The 17,091-nt window shown below is 34.0% G+C and overlaps 1 protein-coding gene across 2 annotated transcripts; it reads left to right on the forward strand.

Moving 5' to 3' along the window:
• The first annotated feature begins 1,385 nt into the window (after positions 1-1,385).
• Positions 1,386-14,236, forward strand: LOC119640870 (acyl-CoA Delta(11) desaturase). 2 transcript variants are annotated; one of them, XM_038039147.1, is made up of 5 exons: positions 1,386-1,494; positions 1,599-2,053; positions 13,065-13,195; positions 13,275-13,666; positions 13,740-14,236. In XM_038039147.1, exons 2-5 carry the CDS (start codon positions 1,684-1,686, stop codon positions 14,134-14,136), a joined length of 1,290 nt encoding a protein of 429 aa, XP_037895075.1. In that variant the 5' UTR covers positions 1,386-1,494; positions 1,599-1,683; the 3' UTR covers positions 14,137-14,236. The 2 variants fall into 2 exon arrangements, with proteins under 2 accessions (XP_037895075.1, XP_037895077.1); XM_038039149.1 differs by lacking the exon at positions 1,386-1,494 and having other exon boundaries at positions 1,564-2,053.
• The last annotated feature ends 2,855 nt before the right edge of the window (positions 14,237-17,091 follow it).

Genomic DNA, 17,091 nt, shown 5'->3' on the forward strand with positions numbered 1-17,091 from the left:
TGATGGATCATAAGCCCTGGGCCTTTCTGTACCTATGGTCTCCTTCGGCCCATGATCTGCAATGGGGTCATGTTTTTATCTCTTGGATCGGTAACAATAGATTTTTTGTTTTTTTTGTTAGCTTAGGAGGATTTATGAAAACGTTTTTGCAGCTGGCTTTTACTGATCGTAGAATTTAGGAGGTAACATTATTATTTTCATTCTAGCGTTGCGACCGATCACTGGCCTTAAAACAAAGCGATATGTTTTTTGTCAAGTGTTTTGTCGGTATTCCGAAAATATAGTCATTACAAAAAAACTCCAATAGCAATTTTGTTATAAAAGAATCTTGTTAAGATGCGAAAGCAACTCTGAATAATAATGCTTATGATTTGTGATGTCTCTGTGATGCTTGCTCCGAATACGACAATTCCGGTTTGCGATCTTTTTAGCTAAACTTATCAATGTCAGATTTTATGTTCCGACCTAATATTTTCTTATTCTTCATTTTTAGGTAACAGATCTACGAGGTGAACATTAAAATTAACCTTAAAGACTGACATCAATAATCGAGTGTGATGTAAATACAAAAATGCTTTCAATGAAAATAGAAATTAGAAATTGAAAATAAAAATAAAAAAAAAAACGCGAAAAAAAAGAAACAAAAACAAATAAATCTGAAGAGGTTCAGAATTTTTGCTGATTAATAGCAAATAGAACTTATTGTGCTTTGACTAAAAGTGTTTGCCATTAATCATTTGGGGGCTTTTGAAAAGATTTCAGTTATATACATACATGCATCTTTATAAGTAAAAACTTTTTGTGTGGGTATTTATGCATATACGTACGTATGTATGTATGTATGTATGTATGTATGTTTATTAAGACTTTAGTGATTCTGGCGTGAAGCATCAACATTAACACATGATAAACTCAAGTATATATACAATACACATTTGCTATGCTATACAATACAATATATGCGTATTTTGGATACACATTGATCGGTAGTAGTAGTAGTAGTAGTAGTAGTGGTTGTGATCACTTTGGTAATTATTTTGCTTATGTGTTAAGAGTGTCTCAAGTTTTGGCCTTAGAGTAAGAATAATAGTGTGTAGACTTATATTAATATTACATACGTATATATATATATATGTGTATATGTACACATTCAAACATACCATTTTATAAAGCGCAGCACACACCACACGGCGCACAGAATAGGGCGCAAATTTTAAGTCGATTTGTTAGTTTCACTATGAAGACAACTTACATGTGCATGCTTGTAAATACATTTGTTAAATATGATTGTATTGTTTAGATATACGTTATGATGTATATGTAAAAAGATGATGATCATAGGTTTAAAAATTTTTATGTATTAACTTTATGTTCATTTCTAAACGAAACTCCAAACTGTAACGGCGATCAAAAGACTTGCGCGCAACGGATCAAGTACGGATAAAATGAAAAATCATCAAAATTCTCAAAGATATTGAATATTAAAATAAAAAAGTAAATAAAAAATTATGTTAAAAAAAATGTGTTTAATATAAATAAAAAAAAATTATAGAAATTAAAAAAAAAATATTTCTTATATTTATTGTCTCTAATTAAAGTCAAATTATCTAAAGAAGAAATACAAGAAGCTACACAAGAAGCATTGAATACAAAGAAGAAAAAAAAAAGAAGAAAGATTTCGTCATGGGTCATTTATCAACTTCTGAGCGTGTCATTACGACAAGTGTTGAGCAAACTGAAAGCTCATTAAAGAATCGTCTTAACAACGTCGCCGCTACTGGCAACGAATTAAATGAGTTTCCCAAAAAGAATGGACAAAAATTAATGACTTCTAGTAATAATGTCAATTCTAATGTCAATTATAAAACCAAATATCATACCAATCTTGAGGAATACACGCGCAATTTTAAAGGCGACTCTGTTCTTGGCATACAATTTAAGGCCCCTTTAAAGTGGGATAAAATAATTATGATATTCAGCTTTTATCTTTTATCCATTTTCTATTTGATAACTTATCCTTTGAATAAACTACGTTTACCGACCATTTTATGGGGTAAGTATCTATAGATAAAGAGAGATGTTGATCGTTTGATCTTTATTTGTTTTGCTTTTTATTTTCTTTTTTTTTTTTTTTGTATTTTTTCATCGACTATCGCAAGGATGAAGTATATCTTTTTCAATCACAAATACACATAAGCACAATCCAAAAGTTCCACAGAGTATTCATTCATTCTCCATGAGGATACAGTTTTTAATAATTTCAGGCTTGAGCTCCTCTAGATCTGTGTGTCAGTTCGTAGAAACACTTAGCATCGTAAAAATGAATATACTGCATTGAGTACTACGTCTCCGTGTATATAGTTTTAGTTGACGGTTGTAGATAATATTTTGAAAAATCATTACCTGCAATACATAGATGGTATAGATCATCGTTTTCCTTATACAAAAAAAATTGCGCATCAAAAACCTTTCATAAATATTGCGTAGGATCATCAAAACTACCCGCTGGCACGTCCACTACTCGTGAAATATTTTGTAGTTCGTTATAGATCGGTTGTAAATATGCATATATAAATATCAAACATATATCGAAGACGCCGAAAAAGCGCATTCTTTCTGCCTGTGCTTACTTAAGGAATTTGTCCATTTATAATAAGCTATTTTCCTTCCAAAATGTTATTTTGAAATTACAGAAAAATTTTTGAAAACCCTAAGGAAAACAGTCAGGTCAAGCTAATGCTTGCAATCGCCTAACATTTTAATTTATCAATGCTGTCCAAATATTCGGATAGTATTTATATGTGTATATAAATACGTGAGTAACTATTGTATTTGCCTAAATATTTAGACCCAACAAGCTTTTCTATATTTCACACACACAAAAAAAAAAAAGCGAAAACAAGAACTACGTTAACCCTTGATACGCGGAAAGAATAATTTGCCCGTATTCCGTATTTATCTTAAGAATACCTTTTTTTTCATAAATGTGGTTGAAGCAACGCTTCCATTAGCTAGTTCACTGTATCGATCTCTTTAGCGATATACTCGTAGTATTGTCAAACACAAGGCATATGTAATAGGAAATTAGGTTGGAACAAAACGATAAAAGTATTATTATATAACGATATATTATTATGATGAAATCCGGCACGGACGGATGGACGGATCATAACGTATATGCTCGTCGTACGTGATTAACGGGTTGATTAGCCGTAGAATCTTATAAAAGAATAATTTTCTCAAGCTAAAATTCCCTGTAACCGACACTAGCGAAGATCGTGCTAGTGAAATTTCTGTAAAATAGCGCGATTAAGCCAATTCTTTAAGGGTCACCTTGGCTAAGACAAGGTAAAGGTAAAAAATGCTAGATATGTATGTTATTACCTCTTAAGGTTGTGTGTTACGTGTTATCTCTTATAAAAACCTGACAAAAACCTAGGGCAAAGTACACTGTTTGAGTGATGAATGAAAAAGTGGAAGAAGAGTTATTACATTTGCTAGTCGTAAAATATGCGCCATTTATTTTAAAAGTGAGTTAAGTCCCTTGTTCAAAGCAATGAAGTCAATCATAACGTTGATTACAATTTCTCCCCTCCTATAAGAGAAATTATTAAAATATAAAAGCGTCTTAAATATAAGTGTTGCACACCATTTACGTAATTTGAGTGATGGCAGTTGACCTAATGATCACTAGAAGCTGTTTTTGGAAAATACTTTTCGTTGATTTTGGAAAATTGAATCGCAGACAACCAAAAAGGGTAATGATAACGAAAAAAAGTTGACTTATACGAATTTCAAAGTATGCGGCTCGTATAAACATGGTAGCGTATTTTCTAATCAGTTAGGCTATTGGCCGCAAAAAAACAATAAGTTCTTATCTGATTCTTGGAAATTAAATCCGGGACAATGTCAGTTTGGGTCATATTAATAATAAATTATGCTATCAGTTTGATAGTTTCATAGATAGTGATGGATGAAGTATTTTCTTGTAAGGATGTATCCACCGAACGTGCAGCCGTCGGGGAGAGGGAATGACAATTTTATAATACCTTTTCTGAGACTATAAATTTTTATGCGATATTTGTTTACTTATGTTAATAATTTGTGCTGAACTTTAATAATAAATCGACTGCGGCTTAAAAGAGGGGAATAAGAGAATTGTCGGAATCCAACAAAGCTAAGAAAACCGCGCAAAACTATCTCTTGTTTTATACTCTACAACATTCGTGGCACTTGGGTACCTTAAGTGTGTCCGGATGTATACGATATCCAGAAGGACTTGAGATATTCTTTGGCTGATCAACTTCAAAATCATTTTCCGAATCGTGAGTCATGAGAAAATGATTCGTAATCGATCTAAGCTTGACGTCCTTCTTGTATTCTCATTTTGCTGCCCAGGGAAGAAAGCTATCGAAAATGTTTCAGATCGGATCAGTTTTTCGAACAACTCCACTTGCTTTGAAATGTGGTTATACGGATAACTGTATCAAGCGAAGCGATGTACGGTATTTGTTTTCCTCTATTTGTCTTTACTCGTTTTATAAAAAACCTGCGGAGTTGATCATAAGTTAAAACTATACAAATACATAATAAGACATAAATAAATAAATAAATTTTTTTTTTGCTGTAATAGGAGGTACGTGCTGTTCTGATCTAATCAAACACCTTTGCAAGTATAATTTTATGAATGTTTTTTGAAGCGCTTTTGGGGAAAAACTTTGCAATTAGTTTATAATCAAATCTACGAATGAAATTAAAAACATATGAACTTCTATATATATATATTGGGAAGATTTGCTGTGCTTTTGTCTTTCAAGGTATAGCTTACGATAGCGAGTGCATATACTCCTAAAAAAAAAAAAAAGATAAAGAAATAAAAACCCTAAATATTGAAGTTAAGTGCAATAATACGCGCAGAGAGTTAACAGAAAACTTTCAATAACAAAAAAAAAAAAACGAAGTAAACAAAAAACCGTTTATGGTATTTTTTTTTTTTTTTTTCTGATTTATCATGCGAGTATTACGAAACATTAATTTACATACATAAATATATCGTATTTTTGTACATTCCACTTGCAATGACAAAACAAGAAACCAATTAGTCATAAATGTCCGTCCGACCACCTGCTCTTCGAACTTTTGAAGGTGGAGGAAGTAAGGTACATATATGAGATACATGTATTCAACTTAGAGCTCATTTTCGGTACTTGTTGCTTGAAGTTAATATCCGAAGACTGAAGAACATATTGCGGGCGTTTTAATCGGCCTTTAGAATCTCTCTCTCTCTCTCAACCCTTACCTTGCGTAAAATTTGTACAAATCTTTTAAATCGATAATTGCTGTAACGGTAAAATTAGATCGACCGGACCATTCTTTTACTCTCATCTGCCACCAAGAAGTATTGATAATGTACATACATTAAGAAGTTTCTAGCGCGTGTTTTCAGGTATTACGGAAAGATGTATTTCCCATACCATTGAATAGTCTTATTTTTTCTTATTTTCACAGCTTAGCAACTGCAATTAAAATCTTCCAAATTTTGGTACAGTTTTCTGAATGAACTTATGCCCGATGGCAAAGCCTTACAAAAGTCTAGGCCTTTTAATATTTTGGCAAGTGGCAAACAACTGCTTAAATTAACAGCTAACTATATGTCGTCTTCGTTACATGTACGTGCATGCATAATTTGTAACTATTATTAGTAACGTGACTACGTTAAAGTTTGAAAATGAAGAAGAAAAACATTTTTTATGTAATAATTTTACAATGATTTTAAAACGACAATAATCATCTTCAGTGTCATTATTAAAACATCATCAGCGTGAACGTAATCAAATAAATTTCTTAAACCGCTTTAGCCCTTTAGGCCAAATGATAAACTTTAACGAAGAATCCCAAAGACAAGCATCATTAAATGTGTATTTCACAACATTCCAGCCACGTCTAGTGTAGGAAATTAAGTTTATGGTGTGCCGCTTAAAGATGCCTCTTCAAAATCTAGGCGTTTACCGGTTTGAAATATGTAAATAAATAAATTTTTATTAAAGAAAAACATTTCTTAAGGAAAAATTAAATAAAATATATTTATGTTAATTTTAGTAGCAGCCGTACCTTAGTAAACATAAAAGCACATTTTTAGGTTATTTCGTAGATTTGTAACGGCAATCAAAAAGAAATAGATATTAACTTGTTCAAAAACTTTTTTCTCAGTATAGATATCTTTAAAAACGTAGAGAAGAACCAGAGAATAAAAGAGAAAGTTATATTCGGCGGCCCACCACTATGTTTTTCGCATTCTACTCTCCAAGTTCTATTATTTGATACCCATACCGCTAGCATTATTAAGAAGAAAGTGATCGCGGTGTCGACCATATTCATTTTGAAATGAACCCGTTTTCACCCGGATAATATATCTTCACTTAAGAAGTGTACAAAATAGTTTCAAGCATTCGATGTTGTTTGCCTAGCGATAAATAAGCAAAAAATTAAAAAAAATTGAGTTAGTTACTCTTGTAATTTTGTTGTGGGCATGGTCGATTGGTTACATTTTTGAACCTAGAGGGTAGGCTATTTCGTAAAGTAACTGTGGGAAATTTCAAGGTTCTAATTTTAATAATTTCCGAGTAACGAACAAAAATGTAAAAATTTGTATTTAAAAAAACCAATTTGTGGTCAGTTTACGCTCCATTGCGCGCTTCTGCTCTCATCAATTTGGCCAATTTTCAATACCAACCTGTGTGCAGAAATTTCCAATGTTTCTACCAAAGTTGAATTCGATATCTTCATTTTCGCGACCAGGAGAAAGCACACACCATACAGACACACAGATCCACAGACAGACGGACATGGCGAAATCGACTCTGAATTTCACTCCTTTCAAGAATACATCTACTTTATAGGGTCTCTGAAGCCTTCCTTTGGGTATAACATATATTTTGGAAAAGACAAAATGAGTATACCCCCGTCTTACAGTGGTGGGTATAAAAAGATTTATCCAAATCATGATGCACAAACATTAACATGTTTCATTAACGTCTTATTTTGTTTTTTTTTTTTGTTAAAAGAATTTGTTTTGAGACGTTTCTCAAAAAGTTTTCATGTATGTCGGGGCAACAATTTTATTAGGAAGCTGCGTTAAGTTTGATAGTCGCCTATAATGGTTGAATTCAAAGGTTGTGATCTTCCTCTACATAAAATAACAGTTTTCCTTTAATGTTATTCGGCGTGCGCCGGCACCAATCAGGGAGCACTCAAATTCATTGCTTTTGATGTTTATTTGGAGCCTTCTGCTGTTGAAGATCACTAAACGTGTTCAGAGACTTATGGCGATGCTGATCCGCCAAATCCTGACAATTGGGATCAGCACGGTTTAAAATTCGCGACACGAGTTGATTGAAAATGCAATTTTTTGGCCACTTGTTGCAAGAGTTGTCCAGGGTATGCTGTTGCAGCTCGAATTGGAATTTCTGCCAGTTCAGCGTACTCGCCAGACATGGCGCCTCCTGATTATCGCTTGTTCAGATCGATGCTGCAGGGCATGCGAACTATCAAAGTTAACACTACTTAATACTAATGTTCTTATGCCTCAATGGCTAAAAATTTATGTCGACGGCTCCACAAAGTCTGCATTTCTTCAAAAAAACTGTTGAGATTGTTTAAATGAAAAACACATTTATGCGGTACATGACACAGATTTATATAATGATTTACAAATTACAATCGTTGCGTGTACAACGAAAAATTTTTATCAACTGTTAGTCCAGGTGTGGTAAAAGAATCCCTTACATATGCTCTCTTAGGTAAAAACATGGCGACATTATTGCTGCAAACAGTGGACAATGTCGTGGAGAACGTGTCGTGGAGAACGTGTTCTTCACGATTCTTATTTGAGGATGATGTGCGTTCTTATTTCTACTATTTACACCTTCCACTACTTGCGGTGTAAGTGTATATTAAGTTCGCGTGAATGTATACAATGCCCAGAAGGATTCGAGATTGACTCACCGTATATCATATCGATCGATTCAGACGTCTGTCCGTTTTGTATCCTTGTGTTTAACCTACACGGTTGCTGAAAACGCTTCAGACCGAACTATCTTATTGACCTTATATTGAAAAGTCGTCATACGAATAACTGTGCTGAGCGAAGTTATGCAGCGCATTTAATGACACTACTGTGATTTTGCGCATTTCACTTCAATTTTGGAGTCTACTAGTTTTACGCTCTTCTTTGTAACTTGCCGAAATGCACATCAGATATTCAACAATGCACGCGCATTTTTGATCAGGGAACCATTGTGAGTTGATTTTAGCTGGTCTACATTCGACGTTGATCTATCTATCCTACGTTCATCTATTGGTTTTTAAAGGCTTAGATTCCCTACAACCAATTTGAGTCTAACACAACTTGTCAATTTTAACAAAGAAACACAACATGCTTACAAACGTGATGACGAAGAATACAAAGGATGGGAATCGAGAAACCACTACTCGATTCTTAGAGGTAGTTAAAAGAGTAGCTATCAAAAGATGACAAACTCATGATTGAGAGAATATTTTGTAATTACAGGGTGTTCGGTTGAGATCATGGCTACCCTTTGGGCAAATGTAGTATTTATTATTATTGGTAGCATAATTTATTTAGATTACGGAAGCGAATTCTTGACTTTAAGAAAACAAAAAAAAAATACGCTAAGCACTAGCAGCTAACACTGTCAGCTGTATTTTCGATGGATGAAAAAAGTGTACTGTTAATGTAATCGATGCCATAAAGTTATTGGCTTCATTGATGGAAAGTTTTGTTGACAGTTTAGGACGTCCGTAGGTCTTGCCACTCAGAATATGGTTTTTCGAATTGACGAAAAGCCTCGACAAATATAAAGTATGTGCTTCATTGCAAGACTTTTCCTCAAAATGCGCATTTGATAAATTGCGTTCTTAAGATCATTCAGTTTATTTATATCAATTGGAAATAGTTTTGGACTAAGTTAAGGCAAACATAGAAGTAGTCTGAATGATAATACTTTTTTGCTTATTGCGAAAGAGTCAGGCATTTCCCTAAAGATGTGAATTACGGCGGCAAGCTCTGGTTCTGAAATCATCTCGCAATTGGCTTTTGATCACCATTTTTGTAGAGTCTATAGTTGAATCAAAGCAATGCTAACTAAATGAAAAATACCATTGAAGCATAAGCGCCTAATAGGATATCATGTTTTATATCAACGCACAATAAGACGTCCGATTGAACATATTAAAAAGCATAAAGCATGATAAACTTAACTTCCATCCAAGCTTTAAGGCAAACTTTATTTTCTCTTAAATCGATCTTTATAGCATATAATTAATGTTTCATATATTCTAGGCAACAAAAGCCAATAAAAATTCTCATAAATATTAAGTGCTTCATTCTTTGGCAAATTGCTTACATTATTTTGTAGATTTGTATAAATTTCTCGTTTTCCTTGTTCTCTATCTCTTGCAAAGATTTACGAAAATTGTAGTCATCAAATTTTATGAATGTTTGTTTAAATTTTTGTTTGCTTTTAAAATTATTTTTAAGCTAAGCGGCTGATAATGCATAATGTTGGGAAACTGCAACATTTTATAAGTTAAACGAATAGTCAATATGCTACCTTGGCCCATCATAGAGACCAGTAAGAGTACAGCTTGCATTTTAAGGTATTTAAAGCGAAAAAAAAAAAAAAATTTTGGTTTTTTAAGTCTACGAAATCTGCAACAATTGCAAACAATTCTCATGTTCGTATATTTATATATTGGCTTTTATACCTTACACCACTTGCCAAGCACGCTGTATTAAGTTGGTACTGATGGATGTAACACCAGGAAGGACTTAAGAAAGATTCACTGTTTATTACATGAATTCAAGCTTGTCTGTCCGTATGTCCTTGTAATGTCTGTTCATGAATTTGCGTTTACCATAAGTGCAATAATTATTGAGATTGCTTCACGACACTTTGGTACATTGATGTATTTTGGCCCAAGGACCAAATCTGTTAAAAACTGATTACATCGAACTATATTCACGATCACTTTTTTCGCACAACGCATAATTGGCAAAAATATTTTTAAATAAATTTACAATTTAAATTTTAAATATTTTATAATAAAAATTCCTTCTTAGTAGTGATCTCACAAAAATACAAATTTTATAAAATTCGGGCCACTCAGGTTTCTTTCTCAATCCTATCTCATACCACGACTCCCCCTAAAAGTCTATGGCGGCAAAGCTGGGTTTTTAGCACTATATGGAGAAAATAAATGGAGATTAAGCAGAACTTTGAGAACAAAATTCGTTTTTTTTAACTTGAACAACGTCAGTTTATATTTTTGGGCCGATCGTACACAAAAGCTTTCATGGAAAGGATGCCTTATAGGGGAACGAACTGTAATTTTTGACATTTTATCACGAGAGTGAGTGGAGAGTAATATTAAGTGAAGTGGCTTGAAATCACGGCTTTGTCTTTCTTTCATTTTTTACCTGGCTTTTTATTTTTGGCCATTTGTGCATCGCAAGTATTTTATGTACGTCAAGTGCTTGTAATTTATAGAAATAGAAATTGGAGAGCGCATACAATTTATGTGCGTTCATTTATTTTCACATGATTATGAGCTTAACTTTACTGATTTTAATGATCACATCCCTGTTTTCAATTCTCCCTAGTACGTGCGAGTGCATGTACAACGAAGCGTTGCAATAAAAATCACTGTTTGCCGAAGCAAAATTGCTTCTTTTTTTCTCTCTAAAATGTCTTTATGAGTTCAGCGAATTTCGTTTAACAGACTTGAAGCACTTTCATGAAAGCATTGTAAAATATTTATCGACGGTAGCTTAGACCTTGCCTTTAAAGCTTAAATATTTTCTAGATCTCGAATTTCTCCATTTAATCGTCCAACGCACAAAATAATCATTGCTAACTGCAACGAAGTGGATACATGCGTTGTCGACGCCGTCGTGTTTGTGTGCGTTTGTCTTTCTCCCTTAATCAATTCAGAATTTCACACTGATCAAAGATACGTATACTTTGCAAACCTCCCATCCTTCAGTAGTGGGTATAATAAAAATATTCTTCTGTGTGGCCTTTCATTGTACATTTTTAATCCGTTGTGAAGTAGTACATTTTGGACGAGACTAGCCGTGTTAATTTTTAGCCTGAAATGAGATGCATTTCTTTGCACATAATTTCGTAAAGCCCGATTTTTCATTTATAAATCTATACGTTCTTAACTAATTTTCGCTTAATACAAGGTTATCCCTTATGGGCGTAAGCCTATGACACCGCAAAATACAAAGCATCCTTTGCCTTCATTTGTTAATTTCCTACGAACAGTATTATTGAAAAATACTCAAAGTGCGGTTTTACTGTAGTGTTGTTCATTTTTATACCCACCACTGTAAGATGGTGGTGTACTCGTTTTGGTTGTTTTCGATAAAGCATGTAACATCCAAAAGGAAGCTTCAGAGAGCCTAAAAAGAATATATTCCTGCTCAGCGTGAAATTCTGAGTTGATTTATCTACGTCTGTCCTTCTCTCCGGCTGTTTATCTGTACGCCAGTGTATTGTTGGCACTCTCCTTGTAGCAAAATTGAAGATATCAACTTCAAATTTGGTAGAAACGTTGCAAGTTTCTGCACGCAGATTGGCTTAGTGAGAGCAGAAGCCCGCAGTAGACCATAAACTGAATGCAACTTCGTTTGTGGGTGTTTGCTTGTTATTTGAAAATTATAAATGTTAGAATGTTGAAATTTCCCACATTTACTTTAGAAAATACTGTACTCTTTACGTGCAAAAATAGAAAAGTCGGCCACGCCCACATAACGCTACATGTGATTAGAATTTATTTTTTTCATATTTTTGAGGTTTTATGCTTATGCATCCATCACAAGGCAAACAAGAGAAAGCGTTTAAAACTATTTTGGATACTTCTTAAATGAAGATATATTATCTGGCTAAAAAGGAATTTATTTCAAAATGAATATGGTAGACACCACGATCATTTTCTTCTTAATAATATTAGCAATATGGGCGTCAAATAAAAGATCTTGGAGAGTAGAATGCGAACACCATAGTGGTGGACATGCGAGATTCGGCCTCCACCGCATATAACTTTTTTGCTTGTTATTGCTGCCATTATTGAAAATTTGTTTGGAATTCTTGTGAGAAGACGGAATTTTTTTGATATTTTGTTTGCAGATATAATTAAAATGTGACTGAAATTTAATTTCTTTTCCTTGCTCTATTGAGTCTTCACCGATAAAAATGTTTCCCTTAGCCGTAGCATTTATCAGAATTGCTTTTGGTTTTAGTGTGTTCGTTTTTAAATATTCGGCGACCTGCTTCAACTTTTCGTTTAACTGGTTAACGCATTCGTCTGAGCTTTGTTCACTTATACAATAAGAGTATCATCTCCAAACATACACATTTTCACTTTTTTCAATACTTTCTTTAAATCCTTAATAAAGAATAGGAACAGTAATGTGCCCAAAACAGCTCCTTATGGCACCGCTACATCAATATTGTATTTATATATATTTGTTTTCTGAGTTCTGCTTCCCAAATAACTCTTAAATCACTTTAACTCATCTCCTTTTATTCCATATACCTCTAGTTCTCCTGTCATATTTTCTCTATTTATTGTTTCAAATGCTCTTTTAAGGTCCAAGAACGCCGATGCCACACATTGTTCTTTTGCTACTGTTGTTTTTCGTTGAGTTATCAGACTGTGTTAGCAAAGAGTTTTTTCTCTTTCTTTTGTTTTGAGCAGTTATCCAACTTTAGTTATGCGCGATGCTCAAGCACACTTGCGTCGCCCATGAGCATCTGAGCCCATGGGTGTGTAGTGAGTGTAATGGGTGAAAAAAAAAGCTTTGAAAAAACTCTCCTAGAAATGAAGACAATTTGCGATTGAAAGATTACCAATCACACTTCTCTACGCTATTCCTTAATTTCACCGATTTATTTTATAACCTTTAAAAAACTTCCTTAAGACCGACAAAACTATTTATTAGGTAGCTTCATTGATATAATTCTTATTTTCCATTTCAGCTTTTTTCGTAGGCATTCTTGGTGGTTTCGGTGTAACGGGTGGCGCTCATCGTCTTTGGACACATCGTTCTTTTAAGGCTAACTTACCGTTACGGATAATTCTAATGCTATGTTTCTCTGCAGCTGGACAGGTCTAGGAGAGCAAAATATTATATATGAAATATTTATTTAATCGACTTTGAAAAACTAATCGTAAGTTTTTATTTACAGAACAGTTTATACGATTGGGTTCGCGATCATCGCGTTCATCACAAGTACTCGGAAACGGATGCCGATCCGCATAATTCAAATCGCGGCTTCTTCTTCTCACACGTCGGTTGGCTAATGATGTACAAACATCCGGAAGTTTTGAGGAGAGGTCGTCAAATCGATATGAAAGATGTCTCAGATGACCCAGTGGTACTTTTTCATGAAAAGTATTTCATACCCTTAAAAATTTTATGCTGTTTTCTTTTACCTACTATTGTGCCTATTTATGGATGGGGTGAGGAAGTAAAATATGCTCTTATCAGCCAATGCGTATTTCGTTATATATGCTCATTAAATTTCACTTGGTCGGTGAACAGTGCTGCACATATGTGGGGTAATCGACCGTATGATAAGTAAGTTGCTTTGGCTTAACTTTTTCTCTTTTTTTACAATACATTTGAAATTATTTATCTCATTTTACTTTAGACGTATTAATCCTACCGAAAATGTATACGTTTCGGTAATTGCTTTAGGCGAAGGTTGGCATAACTATCATCACGTATTCCCATGGGATTACAAAGCTGCCGAATTGGGAAAATACTCCTTTAATTATACAACAATGTTTTTAGATGCTTTTAGCAAAATCGGCTGGTGTTGGGATATGAAACAACCCAGTAAAGAATTAATACAACGTACTTATGAAAAATATGGCGATGGATCACACGCTTCAAGTCACAGCGTAACATCAATTGATGCCAATTCTCATATACCGGAAGTGCCTGATCCCGAATTGGAAGTGAACTCTAACATAGAATTAACCAAATTGGATGAAAATGAAAATGTATCGAAAAAAATTTGTACACTAAGAGACTACAAATTGTAAACAATTTATTTTACTAATAATGCGCAGGTGGTACTTGATTTTAATATAATTATGTATAAGCTAAAAGCACATTGCAGCTCTACATGATATGAGCGTAAATTTGCACTAAAATTAAGGGTAAATTTATTTAAAATAAATATTAGATAACGAAAAATTTTTACATCGATATCAATATCAACTTTTTAATCAATTATGCGTGAAGAGATCGAGAATAGATTTACTGACATTTATCCGCCGCAATTTTTCCGAATCAGAGAGCTGGGAGCAAAGATCATCACACGGACAGACACAAATAAAACAAGTATTAACTAATGAAACAACTTGTTACGCAACACTGTGATTATGCCGTTTAACCCACATGCTACTTAAGGACGGCATTATATATGAGATTGCCGTTTGAGTTAGTTTCTGCGAGCCGCATTCTCTAACCTCCTCTAACTTAGGCGAGGGTCAATTTAAGCCTACATGCTTGAGGCGATACTCTTCATATAACAATTCCGTTCCATTTGCCTTGTTGTGTCCATTATGACGTGGTTGATTGCATAAGTATGTTGTGTTTCGAAACTGTTCGATGTTTTGTTCTGTTAAGGTAATTAGGGCTAGTCATAAGTAGCTTCCGTTTTTTTATCAAAAATTTATTTTATTTTCATTGTATAACAAAATTATATTAATTTAACCATTGATTGTGAAGTATTTAACCTTTTTGCTGTACCTCTTGTTAATGTGGGTATATTTTTCTGCAAAATCGCTTTTAGAAGGTTGCCTTCAAAGTTAAAGGAAGGATGTCTCGTCTTTTGAGCTTGTATTTTTAGAATGGAATTTTACGATCGAATTTCTAACTACCCGATCAGTTATCACTCCTTCATCGTATACGTTGCTTATTTTTCAGGTGCCGCCCGAGCGCTGTTGCCCTATTTAAATTCCCCAAGCATTACATGTCGAATATGCACTTTTTGGCTCTCTATTTCGAAGGTTAAACAGTTGAATGTAACATGCACCACATAAAACCGTTGGCAGAAGACTAACTGAATCCTTGTCTATAAAGTGTAAACAAATACTCGTCTGTTTCGTCACTTATAGTGGGTAAATAGCAACAATAGTTTCTACGTAGCTGCATCGGAGGTTACTTAACAATCGGCCTAATATATATCGTGATGGAATATTTTGCACGCTATTCAATTTATAATGAATGGAAACTTATCTTATATTTATTACGCTACAACGTAGCCTAGCAGTCACGAACCGCATCTCTCAGATCTGCTTACCCGGATTTCTATTGCCGATGCTTGCATTCGTTGAAGAATGTTAATAGTTAATCGTCCCAGCTACAGACATTATTTCACAAAAATTCCATAAACAAGCGCGGCCAGCCAAGACCGCGTTCGAGTCATAATCACTCTACTGCATAATAATAATAATTAAATTAAATTAATTAGACTATTAGTTTATATTTAAGGTGCAATATAATTAAGTATAAGCTTCTTAGTATACTATAAGTTCAAGTATCATAGTATACTGTAAGTGGCTGCTTTTTATTAGTGAAGTATTGGACAGATAAAGCTATGCCAGCCAACCTATATTTTTATCTGAAAACTTAAGAACGAATAAATATAAAAACAAGTTGAGTAAGTAAAAAACGCGGGAGACTATGACAGTTGATGGCTTCTTCTAAAATCTCTCAACTTAATTAGCCACTACACTGAATGCCAAGCGGATTTATTTTTAATGTCGCTATAGCAAGAAAAGAAATTTCTGGTTTCCACCGTATATTGAAAGATTTTCTAAAAATTGCAGTCAAGCATTCACAGCAAGCGAAGGCATTATTGTTTTTTCAGGACTCCTTTTGAAAATTGAAAAGCATGTAATTTTTGTTAAATCAGCTGAAATCGGCATCACAAATGCTATTGCACAAATACAAATGGAAATGTAATACGAAAACTTTCTTTTTGCTTTTCTGCCAGTCAATCTTCAGCCATAGCAATGTTTTTTTTCGAATTTAAGTTGATGTGGGCTAGCGTAATTATATTGTCAGAGTATATGATACGATGGATCACAAATCAATTAACGTGCACCGTTTGATCTTTTCACACATATTTGATAAGTACTTTCATTGTAGTCCAATTATCCTCGCATTTCTTAGATGCTAGGCTGCACCGCGTAGTATCATAGTTTCGTGATGATTTTTTCTAGCATTGCCAGCTAAAAATCATTAGCCAAACATTATGTCGTAAATATGCGAAGGATTTTAGCATACATATTCGTAAAACTTTAGCTCTAATATGCGCTGATATATTAATGAACGTTAGTTATAATACATTTTTTATTTCGTTTGCAACACCCTAGGATATAGACAACGAACAATTTATAACGTAGCATACTTTATAATTCTAAAGCGAAACTCAGGCGAGGGATTTGTAACACCGGATGGCTGCAAGCAGAAATTTGCATTGCCTATTGCCAATTGCTTTATGATTAATGGCATTATTGTGCCGCTTTGAGAATAAACGCATATTCGTTCTCATTTGTTTTGCATGTATTGTGCCGCTTTGAGAATAAACGCATATTCGTTCTCAATCATTCAACAGGTTTTTAAAAAAGTATCCGCAGTTCTGGGGTCTGAACAACGAACGTATAAATTGGAAAAAAAACGGGAAGATATTAGCTGACGAGTTAACTGTCACAACAAACACGACAATAACGGTAGAAAATGTCTGTTTAAAATATAAGAGAATTAGGGAAAGTCTCATGCGCCTTAACAAAAATCCTAAGGGAAGGCGATGCACGAAACTGATCGCGTACTTGTGGTACGCGATCGAGTTAGGTTTGCAGCATGCTGCTAATAGAATTTCGAACGACATACTAATTCTATATACAAGGTAGAACCAAGCGAAATATCTGAGCCAATCGACATGATTGAACCAGAAATATCTGAGCCAATCGTCATGATTGAACCAG

The sequence above is a fragment of the Glossina fuscipes genome, unplaced genomic scaffold, assembly GCF_014805625.2.
Source record: "Glossina fuscipes isolate IAEA_lab_2018 unplaced genomic scaffold, Yale_Gfus_2 128, whole genome shotgun sequence".
In the NCBI taxonomy this organism is placed as follows: Eukaryota; Metazoa; Arthropoda; class Insecta; order Diptera; family Glossinidae; genus Glossina; species Glossina fuscipes.